Source organism: Seriola aureovittata, chromosome 7 (genome assembly GCF_021018895.1).
Source record: "Seriola aureovittata isolate HTS-2021-v1 ecotype China chromosome 7, ASM2101889v1, whole genome shotgun sequence".
In the NCBI taxonomy this organism is placed as follows: Eukaryota; Metazoa; Chordata; class Actinopteri; order Carangiformes; family Carangidae; genus Seriola; species Seriola aureovittata.
Window position 1 is genome coordinate 13,274,338 of NC_079370.1, and position 21,096 is coordinate 13,295,433.

The window sequence follows — 21,096 nt, forward strand, 5'->3', positions numbered from 1 at the left end:
CTTCACTGAAATCAATATTACACAACACATGTTATCATCATTATGTATTGTTTGCTGTGTAAACTGAGCTAGCTGGGGTTACAATCCCATCAACATATACACGTGTTGAAGCTCTTCTTCACTGTTAGATCTTGTATGACAGCAGTAAGTCGCGCACTGTTAGGAATCTAAAAACCTTTGAGGGATGTGCGTGTTCATGGAAGACTTCTTGGATGCTGAGAAGCTTTAGTAGGTAAGAAGTTGGCTAAGCTAATTAGCTAATTCAGGTTAGCTTGATAGCTCTCTTCATCAAGTAATGTTATGGCTCTTGAGATAATAACTATGCCGACGTTTCTATGGCCACTAAGTAGTTCGTTCATCAAAACATTCTTGTATACATGACAATTAGAATGCTTATTAAAGCAGGTCTGATGTTAAGATTTCTCCTTTAGTTTTATGAAGACATGAGTGGTCAAAGTTCTACTCCTGGAGTCAGTAATGGCATCACTCCGCTCCAGCAGATGGTGGCGTCCTGCTCCGGAGCCATTCTCACATCTCTGTTTGGTAAGACGCCCAGACTTAGCATCTGTTACGTTGTCCTTTATAGAAGACGGGTGTTTGGCTCTAGTCTAGTTCATGTGCTGCAACATTATACTGCTGACCATTTCTCATCATACATCATTGTTTTTCAGTTGGTTTCTACTCTGTTCAGAACATCGACACACACATACACACCAACTTTAAAGGACTTGCAATTAGATTGAACTTAATGGTTATTTTGGATCCGGTAGTTAGTGATATTTTTTAATTGTTGTGCACTACATTGAGAAGTGTGTCGGACACATATTGGTGTAGTCCAGTAATTCTTAACAGCACCACAAATTACAGCATCCAAAATGACCATACAGTCGACTCAACACTACTCTAAAACATTTGAACTGTATATGAAGGCAGGATATATTGCAAAGCTGAACAAGTTTTAACAATGTGTACATAATAGACTGTCAAATGAATGCACTGGTGATCCATTCCAGAGTGAATGCGTGTTTACTTTCTGATATGCTGGTGGGAAGCACAAAAATATTAGACTTGAGAGGCAACTGACAAACAATAGACTATTCTGGGCTATTATAACACATAAGATGAACAATAAGCAAGCATGGATGTAGTGAAACTTATATGTTAATGTGGTATGCTCTTTTTTTAGATTAGTTGCTGCTGTTTTATTGAACTCTCACAAAACAAAAAATGACCTGACGTTCACAGTGATATCTGACAAATCTGGATCAAGTTTTAAACTTATGTAAACATTCATAGAGTGATGAAATAGATGATAAATGTTGTTGTCGAATGGAGGAAAATGCTAAATAAAAAGTTTTGCTTCATAAAATGTTTGATAGTAATGTGATAGCCCTTTAAATGCAATGCTCGTGTCTCTAAATGAACTGGCATAGTGCAGTAACAGTGTAAAACATGAACAACAATTAGTGCATTGTATTTTGGTGGAACTGCCATATTTAAAAGTCTCATAGTGAGTTTTTGCATTTTTCAGTTACACCTTTGGATGTTGTGAAGATCAGACTTCAAGCACAGAAGAGTCCCTTCCCCAAAGGTATAATGAATATGGGTATGACTTACATCGTTCTAGTGTTATGTTTCATATGTCTCCACAGTACGGTAAACATTAGGTGACCACATACATGTTTTCATTATTTAGGTAAATGCTTTGTCTACTGTAATGGACTCATGGACCACTTATGTGTGTGTGAAAACGGCAACTCCAAGGCCTGGTACAAAGCCCCCGGTCACTTCAGTGGCACACTGGTAAAAACTTTGACATACCTTTAGCTTGTAATCCATTCACTGTTCACTACTGTGTTATATAAAAGTTTAGAGTCTGCAGTTCCCTGTCGCATTTGTTTTAGTGGGTGAGAGAGCTCATTCTTGTGTGTGTAAAGCAGGTCTGCACAGTCATGTTATGATAGAAAACCTCTGCCTGCCAAACAACACATCTTGCTGCACTGACTACACTGTGAATCTCTGCAGGATGCTTTTGTCAAGATTGTACGGCGAGAGGGAATAAAGGCTTTATGGAGCGGTCTACCCCCAACCCTGTGAGTGTGAAGTCTTCTGTGTGTTTTTTCTCCCTTGTTGCACTCTCCTCTTAAAGACGAGTCACGCAGTTGATTGGCATGCGGTTAATTGACGGTCAATTAGTCTGATGCTGAACTCATTAAGGACGCTTTCTTTTGAAGTTGTACCAATTAGTGGCAAACCACCTATGGTTGAGGTTTTTGTTAAGTGTTATCATAATGGAATCCCCTTTAATAAATCATGTTCCTTAATATATTGGTGTTGCTTTGGTGGCTGACATCTTGCCCTCCTGGAATAATTTGTAAGGAAACATGATTTTGTGTTTAATTCCATATGTGCTGTCTCTAGTGTGATGGCGGTTCCAGCTACAGTGATCTACTTCACGTGCTACGACCAGCTGTGTGCAGCGCTCAGGGTCAGGATGGGCACCTGGGCTGAGGAGGCTCCTCTCCTGGCAGGAGCTATCGCTAGAGGTGAGCTGTGCTGGTGTCCCATCACTGAAGACAAGAGGACAGATTCCAGCTTTTACAGTTTGACAGTTGCAAACTTTAACACCAATTAAGACTGTTTAGATCTAGTTATTGTTTACAGAACGGAACGTTTTGATTAAACAAAAACAACAAAAATGAAATTCATCTTTTCAGTCATTAGCATCAGAGTATGATTTCATCTCAGCATCGTTCACTCAAAGCAGTTTTAATAATGTTGGTGGTTTAATTACCTGAATAATTTCCAAGGGCAACCACCCATACTTTTCGCCCCCTACACCCCTGGGTATCTGTAATTTCTTCCGACGGTAGATTTCATTTTGAAAATGTGTGAGATATTGTGACCCAGACTGGCTGACTTTGAATCCCTTTTTAATAACTGCCTGTAAGCGGTTATTAAAAACAGAATAAAAAAGCTCTGTTGGCGACGTGTTAATAATTTCATTAGTGGTACACTACATTTTCAAATAAAATGATCCACCAAACTGAAAAATGGCTTTCAGTGATGATGAAGCTTTTTTCACTGTGAATGTCATTGTTATCTGGTGGCTTTTAAATTGTGTATTCTTTGTCTGCCCGTTTTATGTCGAGCATATAGGAGAGGTTTGTAATTTTTTTAACATTTCATATCCACTTCGTCTTCATCCTGTGCGTGTCAGTGGGTTCGGCGACAGTGATCAGCCCTCTGGAGCTGATCCGCACCAAGCTGCAGTCTCAGAAACAGTCGTACAGGGAGCTGACTGACTGCATCCGCTCAGCAGTGGAGACAGAGGGCTGGCTGTCTCTGTGGCGAGGTTTGGGACCCACGCTGCTCCGAGACGTGCCCTTCTCAGCCATGTACTGGTACAACTACGAGAAGGGCAAGAGCTTGCTGTGTGAGCACTACAAAACCAGAGAACCCACATTCACCATCACCTTCATATCTGGAGCTGCGTCTGGCTCTGTAAGTGCATCAGCAAACAGAACTTGACAGAAACTATCACAGTTCACACGTTTAACTCTAATCTGCTGTTTTGTTCATTCATATTTCCGTTTCTTTCAGATTGCGTCCATTGTAACATTACCTTTTGATGTTGTCAAAACGAGAAGGCAGGTGGAGCTGGGAGAGCTACAAGCAAAGAATTGTAATTATGCCATTAATTCTTTATTGTCATTTTAACTAGTAAATAGTTGTGAAGGAATAAAAATGTTCTACATCAGTGAAATCCAACCAGGAGTACATGTCTGCAGTTGCCAGGGGATATTTTGACATTTTATAAAAATAGAAATTTTACATCCAGATATTTGTGTCTTGGAGGAAAATCAACACATAGATAGGATTACAATTTGGTGTCAGGCAGAGTCATTGCACACAGAGAACCATAAGCTACCACCTACAATAAGATGACTGCACAACACACCTCCCACCTGTAACATCCAGCTCGAAGCAGAAACTGAACTCAACAGCTGAAATTAACATATTTGGAACATGACAGGTGAAACTGATGAGGGTTAGCATGAGCTCATCTGACAGAGCCGTGTGGTATGTCAGGCAAAAAAACAAAGGTTGGGAACCACTGATCTATAAACACTGTAACTATATCCTTTGTGGTCAGATGACAAATGGAGTTAATGGGTTGACTGGTGTCCTTGTCTTGTCAGTATCATGTCAGGTCTCATCCTCCACCTTCAGTGTGATGAGCAGGATCGTGGCACAGTACGGCTTTGGCGGTCTGTTTGCAGGTAGACACTTTTGTGGTATTTTGTGAACTATAAATGTATTTTACTAAATGGTATGTTAACATCTTCTCTTATCTGCCGTCTCTCTCTGCCAGGTTTCCTCCCCAGGCTGATCAAAGTGGCCCCGGCCTGTGCCATCATGATCAGCACTTATGAGTTTGGGAAGGCCTTTTTCCGCAAACACAACCAGGAGAGCATACTCAGGCCGCTGCAGACCAGCAACACCTGAAAGTTTTCCAATCACTTCTCTTCAAACTGAACACCACTTTGACCACTTTAAGAGGACATCTGGACAGAGGAAGCTAATGTTGCCAAAAAAAAAAAAAAGACAAGCAGACAGGGGAGTGGGAAAAAAAACAAAAAAACAGCTTGACCCGGTTCTGCATGACAAATTATAGATGATCAAATGTATATTAAATTATTTTTAAATTAATATGCCATAGTTTTATGTTCACTCCTTTAAATCCTATGCGCACAACTTAAAAGAAAAATATTCATCCATCAGTTAAGTGTTCAAATCACATGATGTTAGATGCATTTAACAGCCAGCAGATGGCAGCCACAGTTTTGTTGATAATATGAAAGTTCCCAGATCCCACTTCACTGGCTGTATCACTGGGATCATGTGCACTGAGCCTGAAGTCCTTACAGTTGAAATAAGATTAATCTAAATGTTATTCCTCTGTGTGTCAGTGTTTCTTGCCCACTCCAAGAGAGGATGTCCATGTTTTTGCACTTCCACTCCAATCCTCTGTCAATTTAATGCCATTACATTGCGAGTGTCAAGTGTGTATTTTTTTTTTCAGTTTGACCAGAGACTGCAGAAGAGGACTGTGACAAAATGCAAATATGCATACCCTTTGGAAATTATTTTCATTCACTGACTTTGTTAAAGCTTTATCACCACACCTGTTCATTGTGTACAAGACACTCATATCAATAGCAAAACTTTCACTGTTTTAGCAAGTGGAGTTTATTTTATTATTATTCAAAATGAAGCATAAAAAGGCAAACAAATCAGTAAAACATCTGCTGTATGTCTGTGCAAATGACTGCTGGAACGAGCTAAAGGCAAAGTCATGAGTTCAGTGCTGAGGTACTTGGCTAGTTGCCAATAATACAAATTACTTAATACTGATACTGATACACTTGATTCTGATTCTCAGAATATCTCTTGAAAGATATTCATTAGTGAGACTTAACGCAGGTCATTATTCAGAGTTTAAAGAATGATCTATTTGTGTTAACCAGCCATTAAAGTAAAAATACTGCATTTGAATAATTAAAGGGAATAATAACAGTAGTCCAAAGCTAAACCCAGAACTGAAGGGTGGATATTAATCATAGTGGTCATTACCTGAGAACAAACCACGTGATACTGCATTACGCACAACATTTGACAACATAAAAATCAAAAAGGCGCACCTGAGAACAAAATGTGAGACTACATTATGCCAAACACGAGTGTGAAGATACAATCACCATCATGAATCAAAGGAATGAGTGGATTTTTTTTTTTTTGGAATGAAGTGGCAACAGTAACCGCACAGAGGATATTAAAGGACCCTTTTGACCGCAGGAAACTATTCGTAGTGAGAAACAAGATCAAACACTGACAGACTTGTACTATTTTATGTTTTCTCCTAAACTCTGATCTGATGGTCAGTATTTTCAGCATGCAGTAAAACCACCTTAGAGAGTCGTGTAGACGCACTAGCTCATCATCGTCTTCTCAATACTGTAAAGTCACATGATAATTCATACATAAACTTTCTATTATTTTAATTCGTTTTCAAGAAAAAAACAAAATGCTCCACAAGTAAAAACACCTACAAAACAAAACAACAAAAACACATACTGATGAATCTTATGAAGCTTACTAGATCCTCTGTACTAAGTCAGACTTTGAGCACTGTTTCAACTCAAAGGTACATTTTTAAGACTATTATTCAGTCACAATTCAAAGAACATGCTACACCAGATTCTCAACTTGCAAACCTGTCATCCATCTGTTAAAGCTCTGGGCTCCACATACAGAACATAAACTTGTACAAATCAATATCATCTACTGAGAGAAAGTTCCTGGATTGTCTGGCCTGTCTTTTAGCTCTCGGTCCCCTATGACGGAGTGATGCCTGGGCTGCTGATCTCCGTTGCAGGACTGGCCAAACACTCGCTAGACTTCAGGCTGGCCAGAGACTTGTAGCTGGCGACGGAGGTCAGGGAGCCACACAGACCTCTTAGGGAAGGAGTTTCCTCTTTATCTGAATGAGATGGCACACGTGGTTAGTACTCAAATCTTCCTGACAGCAGTGCACACTTGCAGGAGGAGCTGTACCTTGGTGGGGCCACTGTGTGCCGGTCGGCCTGGCCTCCAGACTCAGTGTGTGTGACGGTTCAAGAGAAGTCTGGGAGAGGCTCATGTCTGCAGACAGCTGCTCCAGACTCTGGAAGCTCTTCCTGCCAAGAGAGGACAGAAGTTACGCAAGTGACTGTTGATGACAAGAACAAAGACTGAATCAGCAGCGAGTTTTATAATTGATTCATTAATTTAAGTCATTTAATAAGCAAAATATCAAACATCTGCTGGGCCCAGATTCATAGATTAAAGTCAGTAATGATGTAATAATCAGCAGCAGCATCATACACAACCAAACTAAACTTGGAAAGCGAACTCCTCTACATACTCATCCCACTGTCCCGTGCTCTTCCTGTACAGCAGTGTGTCCAAAGCAACAGCATTGGCATCCAAGGCGTCAGGAGACGGCCACTGATTGGTCAGATGAGCTGTCAACTCCTGTCTGGACCGCAAATCATTGTTCTTCAGCACTGTCCTAAAAACAATAGTCAGTGTCCAGACTAGAAACAATTTACTGACTAAAATAAACTCTTCAAATATAAGTAGCAGTGATAGCAGAAATATAAGCTGCACAGATGAGATGAGATAAGACACAAGTAACATGAAAAGATTTAGATGAGAAAGGGTTTTCTCACTGATTTCAAATTTAAATTTCTGGAAAGACACACTGCTGATGGAGCATTTCTTCTTGGCTAAAAGCAGCACTGAGTGTGACTGATTCAACAACACACAAAATAACAAACCAGCAGGAACCTCCAGTGTCTTGCTGTGTCCTGAATGTCAAATTCACAGCTGGATCCGCTGCCAAGTCCTCTCCACCTCATCGTCAGCGACCTCACATGCACTCGTCGACAAACACAAAAAAACGCACACACACACAAACACACACACACACAGAGAGAATGAACTCACAGTTGATCCTGTAGTTCCAGTATGATGTACTCAAGCTGTTCCTTCTCCAGTGTGTGGGAGAGGTGTGTGTCTGCTAGGTTCTGCTGAAGAGCTTTATTGTGAGACACGGCCTCCGACAGCTGGGCTTCTCGTAGACGGACCAGCTCTTCCAGGTAACCCTGAGGTAAACAAACACACAAACATACACTCTGTTTTTCACTTGTTTGTTTAATGCCGGGAAGGCACTGCTTTGTGAACAAACAGCTAAATTCTTTGTTTTCGCTCAAAGCAAATGAAACAACCACAGAGCGGAGAGCTGGAGCCACACAGGAAAGACACATTACAGATATTTATATAAGAAATAACATCAAGCTGAATGTGTGTTTGGGTCAAAATCACTCTACACAGGACTTAGTTCCTCCTGGCATTTTACAGTTCAAGCCTCTAATTATTATGCAGACATCAAAGAAAATGTCACACCGGCATATATTACCATCCAATTTATTTATAAAGAAATAACACTCATATTAAAACACACTTGGGCGATACCTTCTGCTCCAGTGCCAAGCGATACTTCTGCTCAAAGCGTTTGCACTTGCTGACCAAGTTGCTCTGCTCGGTGAAGATGGAGGCGGCGGTGGCCGTTTTGTCGGGGGTGCTGCTCTCACTGCCGCTGCTCCCCATAGTCCTCATCTCCTCCTCGTCACTGCTGATGCTGTCTGCACTGCAAAAGGAACCACGGCGTGCCTCATGTTAGTACAAATCCTATACAGCAGGGGCAGCGGGCTAAATATCCCCTGAGCATTTCATAGTTAAAGCTAATTACAAGATTTGTCACAAATGTGCTGTAGAAAACAATGATGACACAAGGCTCATGTAAATCCCAATAAATCTGACTTTGTAACATCTAATACCGCACCCACTTGAGGAGACTCAGGCTATTCGACCAGTGCATGGTGCTGAAATGAAGTCTAATAAACTTACGAGATAAATAACATGGGTAAATAATATAATTCAGCCCATCTGACCGGAACAGATTTGTCTCTGCAACGGTCTTTTCATTCAGTCATATCTCCAGTATCTTTACAGTGCAACACAAAACATTATGTTGATGTTTACATGTACATTTTTGCCAAATAAGGATTATCACAAACCACGGAAACTCTGACATCTGCCCACAGATACAACACTAAAACTGTTTTTATAAATAAATGATTCTTAAATGAAACAGAAATAAACGAAACATAACAAAAACATATGAGAATGCATTTCCACCCTGCCTGCAGGACTTGCGCCTTCACTGAACAGTGCTGCAAAAAGAAAACTGGCTGAACGTAATTGCTGAGCCCAGCTAAACAGTTCACTGATGATGATGTGTGTAACGGGCGTTATTTGACCTGACATACTTCTGAGTGAACTTCAGGTAAGGCGTGTAGTCAATCACGGCGGGGCAGCTGCCGTCCAGACCGTCCCCTTTCAGACAGAAGCTTAAGAGAGAAGACAGAATGGAAAAATCTAAATATTATACGCCTATCATTTTACAGTATAAGGCTACATATACCAAATGTAACAAATGACTTGTAAAGGCATGTAGTGTAACTCTGAAGGTCTTCTGGTGTCCTGCCTCAGTTATTTACTTCTTGCTTTTACAACTTCAATGATTGGTTTAACCCTGTGGCGTCCGTCTGTGACCACTGTTTTATTGACAGTTCCATAACTTTATATATCATGTAGAGACAAGCTGAGGAAATCAGTTGAAAGTGCTGTTGTGGGACTTTCATACACAGAGCCTGAATTGTTAACATTTTCCATGATTTACATGATTTATAATTTTAGTGAAAAGTGCACAAAAATTAGTTGGAATAAAATCCCATACTTTAATTTCTTACATATTTCTGCTTTATTAGTGTGTACAAATAGTAAAACAATCATTTTTACAACCTTGAGCCGTTCTATAATAATATTTCGATTGATTATGACTATGACTTCGTGGCAATTTAGAATTTGTCATACTTACAGCGGAGTTTGTGCTGAAAAGAAGATACAATGCATGTGGGCTAGGGACAGTTTAGGGACTGAGCACCAAACAGCAGAACATGATCTAGGATTAGTACCTGAAGTCGATGGTGTTGAGTCCGATGAGCGTGTCCGCTAAAAGCCCCGCCTCCTCTCCCAGCATGATGGCTCCATCCTCGTAAAACCTCCTAGAGGCAACACATGTGCACACGTCATTGGCATGAATTCATTTCACACAACTCTAGATGTAGTCAACTGACTGACTGTAAGATGTAATAACTGACGGCCTGAGGTCAAACATAAAAGAAGGATTAAATTAACCTGTAGCACACCGCCATTGGAGAGAGACCCTTCATAAATACACTTGCTGTGATAAACCGTCTGTGGGATGGTAATACACCCTTGGTTGAGGGGGAAATGTGTGTATTAAGAGCACTACATTAAGACCTGGTGGTTTTGAAGTCCCTCAGTGCAGATGAGATGTATTCTGACAGTCTCTTCTCCATCAGGACCACTCTGATCCATGCCCTGCCCTGCAGACAGAGGAAGAAAACATCCAGCTGTTTGTAGAAGCTTATATCATACACGATACACAATAACAAAAGTAAGAGTCTACACAAAATAAGTGAAAAGTTTGGCCTGCTGGTGGCGCTACAGGAAAAATTGGGATCAGCAGAGTCAGTAGGATTCCTCCCCTGAAAACGATGAATGTCTGAAAAAAGACTCAAGGCAATCTATCAATGGCATTATGCACTACGTATCAAAGGCCATAAATGCCTTGATTTAATGGCAGTTAATGACATGTCATGTACAAATCGTTAAACCCCTTTTTTTCAAGCTTTACTTAAAACTTCAGAGAGTCATTTGTAAGCTCAGCAGGTCTCATGACTGAAACCTCTACACAATGTGCTGAAAAGCTAATGTCATAATTTCAAAATTGCCTTTCTGTTTTAAATACAAAGCTGCTGATTTCTCTGAGTTCATGATCCGAGAAAGTGTGTGAGACAGTGAGTACTGTTCACACCTACAGCCTGTCTGCAGAACAATGTTAACTCCAGTTGTTTGTTCTCTTGCCCGCAGGGTAAGACTGAGTCACATTGTTTGAGCATGTGTGTTATTAACTTTTTCTTTTTTGACTGTTTTCCCTTTGTTCTTTTTCTAAGAGGATAATGCAAAGTAAGCTAAAGTAACAAATGTCTGATTCTGCATTGTGTGTGCTGTAGTTCAGGATACATTTGGGCTCAAAGCAGAGGATGTAGTGCTTTGTATACAAAACTGATGTTGCTTATCTCAATTTTTGGCTAAATTTGCTAAATTAACAAATTCTAAATTTTATATTTATCAAACATAGTCTCTGCAGTTGTTTAAGTGATCCGAGTTCTTTTGTTCCCTGCTGCATGAGGTAATTAAATTAAGTTATTAAAGGTATTAAATCTGATGCTCTTCAACCCAATACCCCAGATTGGTTTTAGCCTCACCTTAGCCCTGGACGATCGCACATTCTCCATGCTCTCAATGCTTCGAATGCAATTATGAGGGACTTTACCGCAGGCTGCTTTTATGTAATCCCAGAAACTCCGAGGACTCTCATAGCCGAACCAAGTAGTCTGACCTGAGAGAAAGAGGGACAGAAATAGAGATTTGTACAAGCGTGAATCTGAATTCATACTGTTCACAATTTTAAAGATGCACAAAGCATTGTTGCCTTTGTTTTACAAAATTAAGAAACAAGTAAATTCATCTACCAAATAAAGACAGAAGAATAATATTGGAGTCTGCAGTTTTAATGTTGCTCTTGCTCGTATAAGTTAATTACCTGCTTGTTTGTGGTGACATTTTGGTTTTATGTTTTCATAAACATATCTGCATGCATGCATGTGGGTGCGGAGGAGGTTGTTTTTTTTTTTTTACCTTTGAGTCGATGATTGAGGACGTGCTCCAGGATGGAGACGAAGTTAATGAACTCTGGAGATGAGTCATCTATTGTCTCAAAACAGGAGCGGTCCAGCAGAGTCTTCACTGAAAACCTGAACACAAACGATGATGTACACACTGGTATTAAAATCAGTTACTGGACCTGTAGCTTACAGGGGAACTACACAAATTTTACACATAGAGTATGTAGTAAAAGAGGATGCCAGCAGGAGAGTTGGAAAGACAATCCCAGGGTCAAATTAAAAGATGCCTTGACATGCACCAGGGACTAAAAGTCAGGATATCTCAGCCTCTGCTGCCTTTGATTTTTACCTGTGATTTTAAAAATCTGTCTCTTGTGAACTACTTTAATTCATGGAAGTACATCAATAGATGACTGGAGTATCCCTTTAAATGCATAAGAGATCTATCACCATTTTTCTACAGTGACACGTAAGTATCTAAGTATCATGCAGCCCAGTACAACAGTCATGTGCACCGACCGACTCCGCTTAATCTGGTTTCAACTAATTAGGCAGGAAGGGGAGTTAATGGACAAGGCTGCAATGTGTGTCGGGGTGTGTGTGTGTGTGTGTGTGTGTGTGTGTGTGTGTGTGTGTGTGTCTGGCCTTGTTTTACTATATTCGTGGGGTCCAAAAACCACGATGCTGGACCTCACAAGTTTAAATTTCTGTTTGAGGATTAAGACTTGGTTTTAGGGTTATGATTAGATTCAGGCTTTGGTTAGAGGTAGGGGAAGGGTTAGAGTTAGGCATTCAGTTGTGATGGCTGAGGTTAGGGATATGAGGCAAGGAAATGCACTATCTTAATGACAGGTCCCACAAATGTAGTAAGACAAGAGTGTGTGTGTGTGTGTGTGTGTGTGTGTGTGTGTGTGTGTTGGCAAATTGTGTGCAGATCTTAAAGTCAAAATTAAATAATCTGACTTCATATATCACTCTGCTTCTCCATCTTGTTGCTTAGCAGCAGGGTGACCGGAGTGTGTGTGCTTCCTGTGAAACAAGCCAAAAACTCACGCATTTCAGCTTGTTTCCATGAGTCAGGGTAATGAACTACATGTTGTTTTTGTCTTAGAAATTACGTCACTGTGAAGATGGTTTTTAACACACGATCGGTCAAACCAATTGATCTTTCTATTGCATCAACTGAATAAAGCAGCCGCCTTAGGGTCAGACAGCCTGAGATCCTTAAGGCCTGAAAACATCTTCAATGATGACCACCCACACGGGAACCGTTGCTAGGCAACTGACAACAATAATCGACATCACCTCATTCCTTTTCCAAAAAATAGTGAATGATTTGTTTTGATATCATGCTTATGAATGAGAGAAGTGACTAACTTGTACATTTTAAACTCCATAACAAATGTTTTTTCTCACAGACTCAGTAAACAGGACGCCACTTTATGGCATCAATATTTCAGCTGATTTGATTTCGTCTCAGGATAGGCCTCTATCACTGAGGACATTTTGACATGTCACAGCAGGAAAAGCACAGGTGTAAATAATAAAATTAATGATTGCTGAATGCCATTTACTGGGACACCTTGACCTTTCCTACTATGATAACTCGAAATAAGTGATGTGAAAACAGCCAGTTTTTTAGGTGTGTGCAAACTGTGCTCACTTCTCGCTTTATCATGTTTCTTTCAGAAATTCATGTGCTTGAATAGATATAATTACAAATCCTCTTAGAGAGCATTGATCCATGTTGATGCTCTTCTCTTTTGCCTTTAGCAGCCAGTACTTTTTTTTTCCTGAGTTCATTCTGAATCTGTATGTTCGTTTTGCCAATTGCCCTTTACTCCCAGATTTAAAATCACAATGAGAACTTAAAGTTTTTACTACAGAAGTAAAACGGTAAATCTATGCTTACATACTGTATTCACACTTAAAGTCAAACACTATAACACACTATCATGTCGGTGTTTACAGTCATAGAAAACACATAAACACACACATAGACACATGTAGTAGATCTGTCCTGTTGTCTTTATCCTGATTGTGTTCTGTCAGCTCCTTTGTTTGGATGTGTTAACCTCGATTTTAAAGTCTTGAGTTAAACCAGTGACAAGCTGCAAATTAGTGTCAGCTAGACGCCCTACATACACTACATCTGTTACTGCTAATTTGTATGTAACACTGTTTATCTGTATGGCCCCTGTCAAATAAACAAACAAATAAATAAACAACAACAAAAGCCTTTTACCACTGAAATTTTTTTAAGTTTCCTTTGTGTGGAGAGGAAGAGGAAGACGCTGACTTTCCTGTTCAACAAGATCTTGGCGACTAACATCAAGTCAGATCAATATCTATTTATATAGCCCAATATCAAAAATCACAAATTTGTCTCATGGAGCTTTACAATCTGTACAGAAAACAATATGCTCTGTCCTTACACCCTCAATTTGGTTATGGACACACAAAATAACATCCTTGAAGAAACCTCAGGAAGAGCCAGCATCATGGCATCACATGAATAACCTCTATCCTCCATTAGCACCGTGAGCTTGATGACGTCAGCTAATTCCCAGGACAGCTCTGCTCAGTGTCAACTTCAGAGGAGGTGTAATCAGCCAGAGTAAGTGAAAACACCTACGTGGGTGTGCAGTGTATTAACATACAGAGATATAGACCTTTAATGGAACCCTTTAAAGCAACACTAGAGGTAAATGTTGGCTAATGGTTGAGAAAAAGGCAAAAAATAAAATTGCAGAAATACTGCAACAAAACCTTTAAACATCTTTGAGAACTGTGTCTTAAATCATCGAAAGTCGTGTGGAAGTATGTCAGGCAAACCACCAGCACATCTCACAGAGTTGTGTGGTGTGTTGTGAAATATCTCAGAAACATTTATCACAGCATCAGAGGAAGTAAAGATACTTCTATGACCAGAGACACGCTTGGACTTGGACTCCTGCAGAAAGTGAAGATCGTTTCAAATTTGTAAACTAAAACATTCCTCAGTTCACTACCTACTCCACCTTACATATAATGAGGGTGATTCAACTGTTCTATTCATTTTAACTGGTGCAGCAGAGTGTGTCCCAGACTTCTGACTGACAGTGTATACAAAAATAGCAACAGTGATGTTTGTTTTCTCGGTTAGAGCAAACACTAAAACCTGCAGCGTTTATGATGAAGTACGAAGCTGCTCTCTTCAGTCACAGCTCCTCAGTGTTAAATGTAAATAATGAAATTACTTTTCTTAATGTATTTTGACCCCTTCTGGATCTCATCAGCCAAAACAGAACAGAGCTTCTAGAGAATATGAAAGTAAAAAACAAGTGGCATCTTTTTAATGGCAGATGTGTAGTTGTGTTCTAGGCTGCGACAGCAGCTACAATAACGTCTCGTCTTTCCTCTCACACTCACTTCCAGCAATGATCTGACTGTCATTTCTCTAGCAGCCTGCTGCTGAGCCAGTCAACACGAACTCACACTGTGCAGACAAACATTGTTCAAATCCACTGAACTTTAAATTTTAGTGGAGATCTAGTGAAGTTTCCAATGATCCCGAATAGTTCTTCACCTCAGGCCAAATTTTGGGGAAATGTGTATGAAATTGTATGTAAGATGCCCAGAAGTGATCAGCCATAACAAACATGGAAAATATTTCACTCAGTGTTAAACATCACATACATTTTATATGTAAAAGACCTAGAAAAATACAATACAGAAGAGATCAGTTACAAAGCCTGGAAAGTTTTTCCTAGATTAATCATTTTATCTATAAAACACCAGAAAAATAGCATAAAATAATCTAAATTTCCCAGAGCCCATGTCACATTCAAAGTGCTGGTTTTATCCAACCTACAGTCCAAAACTATTTACTATCATATATAAGAAGGAAATTCATCAAATCTTCACATTTGAGAAGCTGGGACCAGAGAATATTTGGTATTTTTATTGAAAAATGAAATGATTAATCAATCATCAAAATAGTTACTGATTAACTTACTGTTTGTTTACGAATGGACCAATAATTTCAACTCTAAATTGTTCTGTTAGACAGTGTGGAACAAGTTCTATTTTAAGGGTTACTAAGAGGGAGAAACTGAATATTTAATCCCATTCACTTTTCTTAGAGAAATACTGCTGTCTTCAGTCAGTTTGTCAGTTCGCCATCCGTCTTCACTCTCTTTTCTCTCCTCCGCTTGTGCCAATCATTGAGTTGATGGCTGGTGCGGAGGCAGAAAGAGGCGGGAAAGGACCAGATTGGTCAGTAAGGAGTGTTTTTCACTTCAGAGGGGGATACACACCTCAGCACGCTGAAGCCTGAAAACCCTGTTAATGCTGCTTATTTCATCACATAAAACGACTGAGCAGACTCCAGCCGGAGCAGCTGGGGAATCATCACTTTGTTTTTTGATCTGTTACACTTACTTGGTGCTAAAACAGAAAAAAAAAAAAACCTACACCTCCGTATTTTCCTTTTTCTCTGACCCTTTCTACTTGTCTGTTTCAAACGCACCACAGGGACTGTCAGTCAGTTACTGACATCTGCCAGCAGCACTTAAAGGACCAAAAATCAATACTGCAGAGCAGAGAGCTTTTCACTTCAGCTGACATAGAAACAAGGAGAAACAGACAGGCCACATGTGTGTACACTATCTGTCACCCATCCTGCAGTATACTCAGTTTCTCTCTTATAAATGCATTGAGGAATACAGGTCAGGTTTTCAATATTGTTTATGGGAATGTTTGTTGTACATTCTACAAAAACACCCATTTTATGCAGTGATTTTTACACTCCATATCTTTAAATTTGAGTGTAAAAAACGTTAGTAATTCTCCGCTTGAGTTATAGAAGTATTTTTAGACCAGTGCTAAGAGAGATGCAACTTACACAAAATATTATTGCAGTTACATGAACATAAAAATGTGGGGAAAAAAATCATGAATAAAACATTTTACAAAATTGTTTTGGTGACTAATCCAAAAATGTTAACTGGATTTGGACTCCTGTTCTCAGGATGTTACAGATACTTTAACCCTAATCAATTGAAGGTAATTAAAAGTGAAATGTAGTTGCAGGTACAAAAGAGATTGTCTTGAACACACACATGACAATGGGATCTAGCTACCCGAGGTCACCCAGCTAGATAAATCATATTTTCATAAACTGCACAGAGTGACTTTCCTCTCTGTAAGGATGAAGTCATATTTTTAGTCAAACATGGGGTCGGGGCTGGAGTCATGTTCCCTTTAAAGCTAACCCCAGACAAATGCTTACGTCTGAAATGATCAATTAATAAATCTGCCGTCACAAATTCAGCTGCAGACGCTGTTTCATCCTCCTCGTCATGAAAACAGAAATCAGTGTGAGTAATTCCCACCTGCACACCGTGAGCAGGTTCCTCCTCTCCACCGCGGTGCTCCTGACTGCTCCCCGCTTTCGAATGAGATGCAGCCCCACGCCGAGCGACGCCATCCGTGGCTGCGGCCGGAGGACGGTGCGCTGCAGTCCCGGCTCCGCTCCCTCTGCACCAGGCAGGGCAGGACCAGCCGTCTCCGTCAGCCTGGAGGAGAACACGCTGAACAGCCGGAGGAGGGGTAGGACAGAAGTGTGCGTCAAGTCAGGCACAATCACCAAGTATTAAAGGACTTCCTGGTGGAACTTTCAAAATAAAAGCTCGTATAGTAAGGACTCGCCAAGGATGACATCCACAATATTAAAAAGATAGACCTACTGTTTATTTGTTCATGCATTATCACTGGTCAAAAATAAGTTTTTAATTCACATACCTCTTTTAAGTAGATGCTGCTTATGCTGTTTGTTCTAAAAATCAATTAATGTCAACAGACACTGGTCCACAGCTGGTAGATGTCATTAACATCCTGATATGGTTTTGTGTTATATAAACAGGACTAATAGTTGACACTAAGCACGCTGAGGTCATGTCCTCTGTAGCTTTTAAATTAAGAGTTTTAGGGCCGTAGTGGTTTATTTGTTTATTTCTACATTTATTTATCTCTTTTAATCAAAATCAAATATAATAATTCAGCACTTCCCTGCTGGAATTTATTGCAGTGTAAAAATATAATTCAACAATATCTAAACTTTTAGTTTATTTTACATGTTCTAATGTGCGCCTCAGCTGGCCTGCTTTTATTTTGAAACTAATTTTGTCCAAGCGGTAATGTAAATAACAGGAGTTGTTACTGTCTCCAGTCATCAGTGTGAGGAGTTAAATAAAGGAGTGTGTAGATGCCCATCATCCATACACAGAAGATGACTCCGGTGTAAATGTTATGCAGGTTTTAGTTTTACTCAGCTGTGAGTAAAAAGCTGATTCATCCAACAAAATGAATAAAAAGACTCTTTGTTTATCTCCTCTTGACATTTACATTTAAGAGTATTGGTGTTATAAACAATTTTTACCATTTGAATTACAGGTGTTTTCACATATGTTATTATAGGCTTTTAGTTATAGATTTAAGGAGCATTTACCACTGTGTTAACAAAACATTAGGCTATAATCAAACGCTTTGCAGCATCATTAAACATCATTCATTATTTTTTGTCGCGTTACATTGTTCATGTCAATTTAAAACGAGCTGCCTATCGTTACATTTGGGGGTGAGAGTGTTACCTTGTTCCAGCGCTGTGTTTTGATTTTGGTCAGTTGTTGTTTACATTCGCTGTAGACCCTGATTGCGCCTTTTAGATCCCTTTAAATTCAGTGAAGTCATCGTGAAGGAGGAGCGCACCACCCAGTGGTCTCAAATAAAACAGCAGGGTCTGGGCTCACTCCATGCATATCCATGCATCCTTGACTCCTTCACTTGCATCTCCTGTTCCCCACTCCTTGCCTAAGCCATCCACAAGCTGAATGAAGGTGGTTGTCATAGTTTGTCATCAGTGTCTGTTCCTGCCATGGAGCTCTGGACCCCTAAGACCCCTGACAAAGTGGTCAGTACATTTAATTTTCTGTCCACTTTTAAAGTACCTGTAGGCTACTTAACTTAAAGTATTTGCGTATTTCGACTCCACCACATCTTAAAAGGGAAACATTGTACTTTTCATAATGACAGTTACTTAACTTTCAGATTAAAGATGTTACGAAAATAAACAAACAAAAACATTATAAACTTCTAAAATACAACGGATTGTTAAAGATTACAGTGGTTTCCAACCTTTCTGGCATGTGATACAGAAAAGCATGGACCCATGTCACGTTTCAGATGTCTGTGGTTTTGGCAGTTCCACCAAAGAGAGACTTCACCTCTAAACTACTCATATGATTTAATTTAAATAATGCTAATAATAAAAAGCTCTGGGTTGCGAACCAATGGACTAAAAAGCCTCATCTCAACCCGCTACAACAAGTAAAATGCTACATTCACATTGATGCATCAGTATTAATGTTATATATAATAATATATCATTGCTGCTGATTACATTTTGTATTTTTATTGAAGTAGGATTTTGAAGGACCATGTGTTATTAGTTCAACACATGTCCTTCACTGCTAATCAGGCAAAGTAAAGGTGAAAGCACCTGTGTCGCTTTAAGCTTGGAGCCCCCAATGTCTGAATGAATGTGTGTACACTGCAGTGTAATGCAATACAACAGTTCTGCAAAAATACTTTCTTTCATTGTGAAACTTGTTTATTCATTATTGTTGTATAGTTTGTAGTGTTGTTGTGTTTGATTACATTAAATTTCAAGATTCAAAAGTATTTTAGTTTCGCTTTTTGGGTCATTCAGTATATAAATAAACATCAAGATTTTGGGGAAAACAAATTTGAGAGACATTCACAAATCTGTCATCTTTTGTTTTATAGCTCTTTTGAAAAAGTTCAGGAAACCAAACCAGGACAGAACAGCGGCGTCTTGTATTCATGTGTCCTGATTAATCCACTGTCTGTGGTTTTATGACCTCGGAAACAGGCAATATGTGCTGTCTGAGTAACGTGGCTCAAACCACTTACAAACCACCGGAGTGACAGTTCACATGATGACACTGTTAAAAGCACCCTTTACAGGAAACACGTGACACAGCTGTACATATGATGACCTTTGCTGAGTTCACACTTATGATGGTCTTACTGTTGAAGATAAAGACACACAAAATCAACGTGAGGGAATTTCCAAGCAGGATTCAAAATGAGACACCAGTATTAACATTAGTTACTCTGGAAGGAATGTTTCACAAAGGTATGAGAATGGGAGTAAAATATGACAGCATATGATAGGATAGCAAGATGGAAACATCTTTATGGTCTTTTATCAATGAGTCACACAATGTCAGAGTTCACCAAGAGATGCAATCACCACGTGACATAACGTGATTGTTGAACAAATAAATTCCTTTTGAGGTTTTTAAAATGAGGATCACTTGTTCACTGACGTCTGTGTTTGCTCTATGGTTTCTAGCTGTGGTCTCGCCTTTGACTCACACTGAAGTAACATTATGACCTTATGTAAAGTAGCAATTTGACCATTTAACACCTAACGCAGTAATGTTGACTGTTAAACTCTTTTTGGACATTTTTGTGATCATTTTGGTCTCTGGAGTTTATTAAAACAGAAAACCCTCGATAGTATTTTATAGTTCTGCCTTCAGAAAAACAACAATACATGTGAATATGAACAGTAGAAACAACTGACCCCAAAAGACCACACACAAGGACAGATGACAAAGCACTGTGTTTATAACTAAAACATGGATGGCATTTATAAAAAATTTAACCCTTAATGGACACTAAGTATCTGATTTCATAATATTATCTTCATTTAATTAAATTATGACGCTGTCTACAATGTATTGTAGAGGGGATTACAAACATAATTTGTTGTGTGTTATTTCACAGTTGTACACTACACCATCATATCTTGTATCATCATCCTCATTATCCCTTATTGGAGTCATATTTTTTAACTGCTGTAATAAGTTTTAAAACTAATAAAAAGACAGAAATAAGATGAATTTCAAATTAATCAAAGGGGTTTCTGATACACAAATTTGTTTTCATTTTTGGACTTCCTCTCTAATCTTTACTTCTTTTTTTATAATGAAACACTGGAAAAATTGTGTTTTCTGTTTGATTCACAAATAAATATTTAATGAAACCATACGAGAAGTTTAGAGAGGAAATTTGCTGGAACTGCTTACAACTATATCACATGACATCTATATCATGACAGAGGCCCAAACCAGACTCTGCAAGCCCAGCTCAAGCCTTTTACCCTCAGGCTATAAAGGCTGACCCACCCTCTATCATCTTCTTATCACTTTCCACTAATCAGCAGCTCCATGACGTAGAGCTAACATAACCAATTCATTGCTGATTTCCATATTGTATTGTTTATTTTGAAAACATTTTGTTTAAGTAGCTCTGTCTCTTGAGTGGACTCACTTCCCTGATCCAATGAGGGATATAAAACAGAGAAAAGTAAAGTAAATATTACTAATAACATTCCTTGACCTAAACCAGCCTGTATTTCTGGTCGCCAAATGAATTTGCCTCCAGATGGAGGCCCACCTGTAGAAACGGGTCAAACCTGTGGATGACTGCACCAAAAACATTTACTCTATCAACTGGAAAGAAGCTGCTTCTTCACTGTCTGTCACAGCTTCACTGTCTGCCCGTTATAAAACAAACATTA

At 39.3% G+C, this 21,096-nt stretch overlaps 2 protein-coding genes across 5 annotated transcripts; one reads left to right on the top strand and one right to left on the bottom strand.

Annotated features, from left to right (window-relative positions):
* Positions 1 to 42: 42 nt before the first annotated feature.
* slc25a40 (solute carrier family 25 member 40) lies at positions 43 to 4,957 on the top strand. Of its 2 annotated transcripts, none has more exons than XM_056381538.1 (10): positions 43 to 232; positions 432 to 543; positions 1,532 to 1,606; positions 1,697 to 1,803; positions 2,026 to 2,093; positions 2,422 to 2,546; positions 3,221 to 3,504; positions 3,604 to 3,685; positions 4,203 to 4,283; positions 4,376 to 4,957. In XM_056381538.1, exons 2-10 carry the CDS (start codon positions 444 to 446, stop codon positions 4,507 to 4,509), a joined length of 1,056 nt encoding a protein of 351 aa, XP_056237513.1. In that variant the 5' UTR covers positions 43 to 232; positions 432 to 443; the 3' UTR covers positions 4,510 to 4,957. The 2 variants fall into 2 exon arrangements, with proteins under 2 accessions (XP_056237513.1, XP_056237514.1); XM_056381539.1 differs by having other exon boundaries at positions 1,532 to 1,591.
* A 278-nt stretch (positions 4,958 to 5,235) lies between these two features.
* Positions 5,236 to 18,234, bottom strand: rundc3b (RUN domain containing 3b). 3 transcript variants are annotated; one of them, XM_056381537.1, is made up of 12 exons: positions 18,077 to 18,234; positions 16,820 to 17,017; positions 11,458 to 11,573; positions 11,025 to 11,158; positions 9,994 to 10,079; positions 9,645 to 9,734; positions 8,937 to 9,017; positions 8,080 to 8,254; positions 7,552 to 7,709; positions 6,968 to 7,081; positions 6,619 to 6,740; positions 5,236 to 6,544 (listed from the first exon to the last, which is right to left on the bottom strand). In XM_056381537.1, exons 2-12 carry the CDS (start codon positions 16,912 to 16,914, stop codon positions 6,399 to 6,401), a joined length of 1,317 nt encoding a protein of 438 aa, XP_056237512.1. In that variant the 5' UTR covers positions 16,915 to 17,017; positions 18,077 to 18,234; the 3' UTR covers positions 5,236 to 6,398. The 3 variants fall into 3 exon arrangements, with proteins under 3 accessions (XP_056237512.1, XP_056237511.1, XP_056237510.1); XM_056381536.1 differs by having other exon boundaries at positions 6,968 to 7,114; positions 9,645 to 9,731; positions 18,077 to 18,230; XM_056381535.1 differs by having other exon boundaries at positions 6,968 to 7,114; positions 18,077 to 18,228.
* Between the last annotated feature and the right edge of the window lie 2,862 nt (positions 18,235 to 21,096).

Excerpts from the sequence above, each read along its gene's own strand:
- slc25a40 (XM_056381538.1), top strand. The coding sequence starts at position 444 with ATGAGTGGTCAAAGTTCTACTCCTGGAGTCAGTAATGGCATCACTCCG. Across the intron at positions 1,607-1,696 it reads CAAAGGTATAATGAATATGG|GTAAATGCTTTGTCTACTGT; the intron begins GTATGACTTACA and ends TTCATTATTTAG. Across the intron at positions 1,804-2,025 it reads GTCACTTCAGTGGCACACTG|GATGCTTTTGTCAAGATTGT; the intron begins GTAAAAACTTTG and ends GAATCTCTGCAG.
- rundc3b (XM_056381535.1), bottom strand. The coding sequence starts at position 16,914 with ATGGCGTCGCTCGGCGTGGGGCTGCATCTCATTCGAAAGCGGGGAGCA. Across the intron at positions 9,735-9,993 it reads AGGGACTTCAAAACCACCAG|GAGGTTTTACGAGGATGGAG; the intron begins GTCTTAATGTAG and ends TGTTGCCTCTAG. Across the intron at positions 9,018-9,644 it reads CTCAACACCATCGACTTCAG|CTTCTGTCTGAAAGGGGACG; the intron begins GTACTAATCCTA and ends TTCTCTCTTAAG.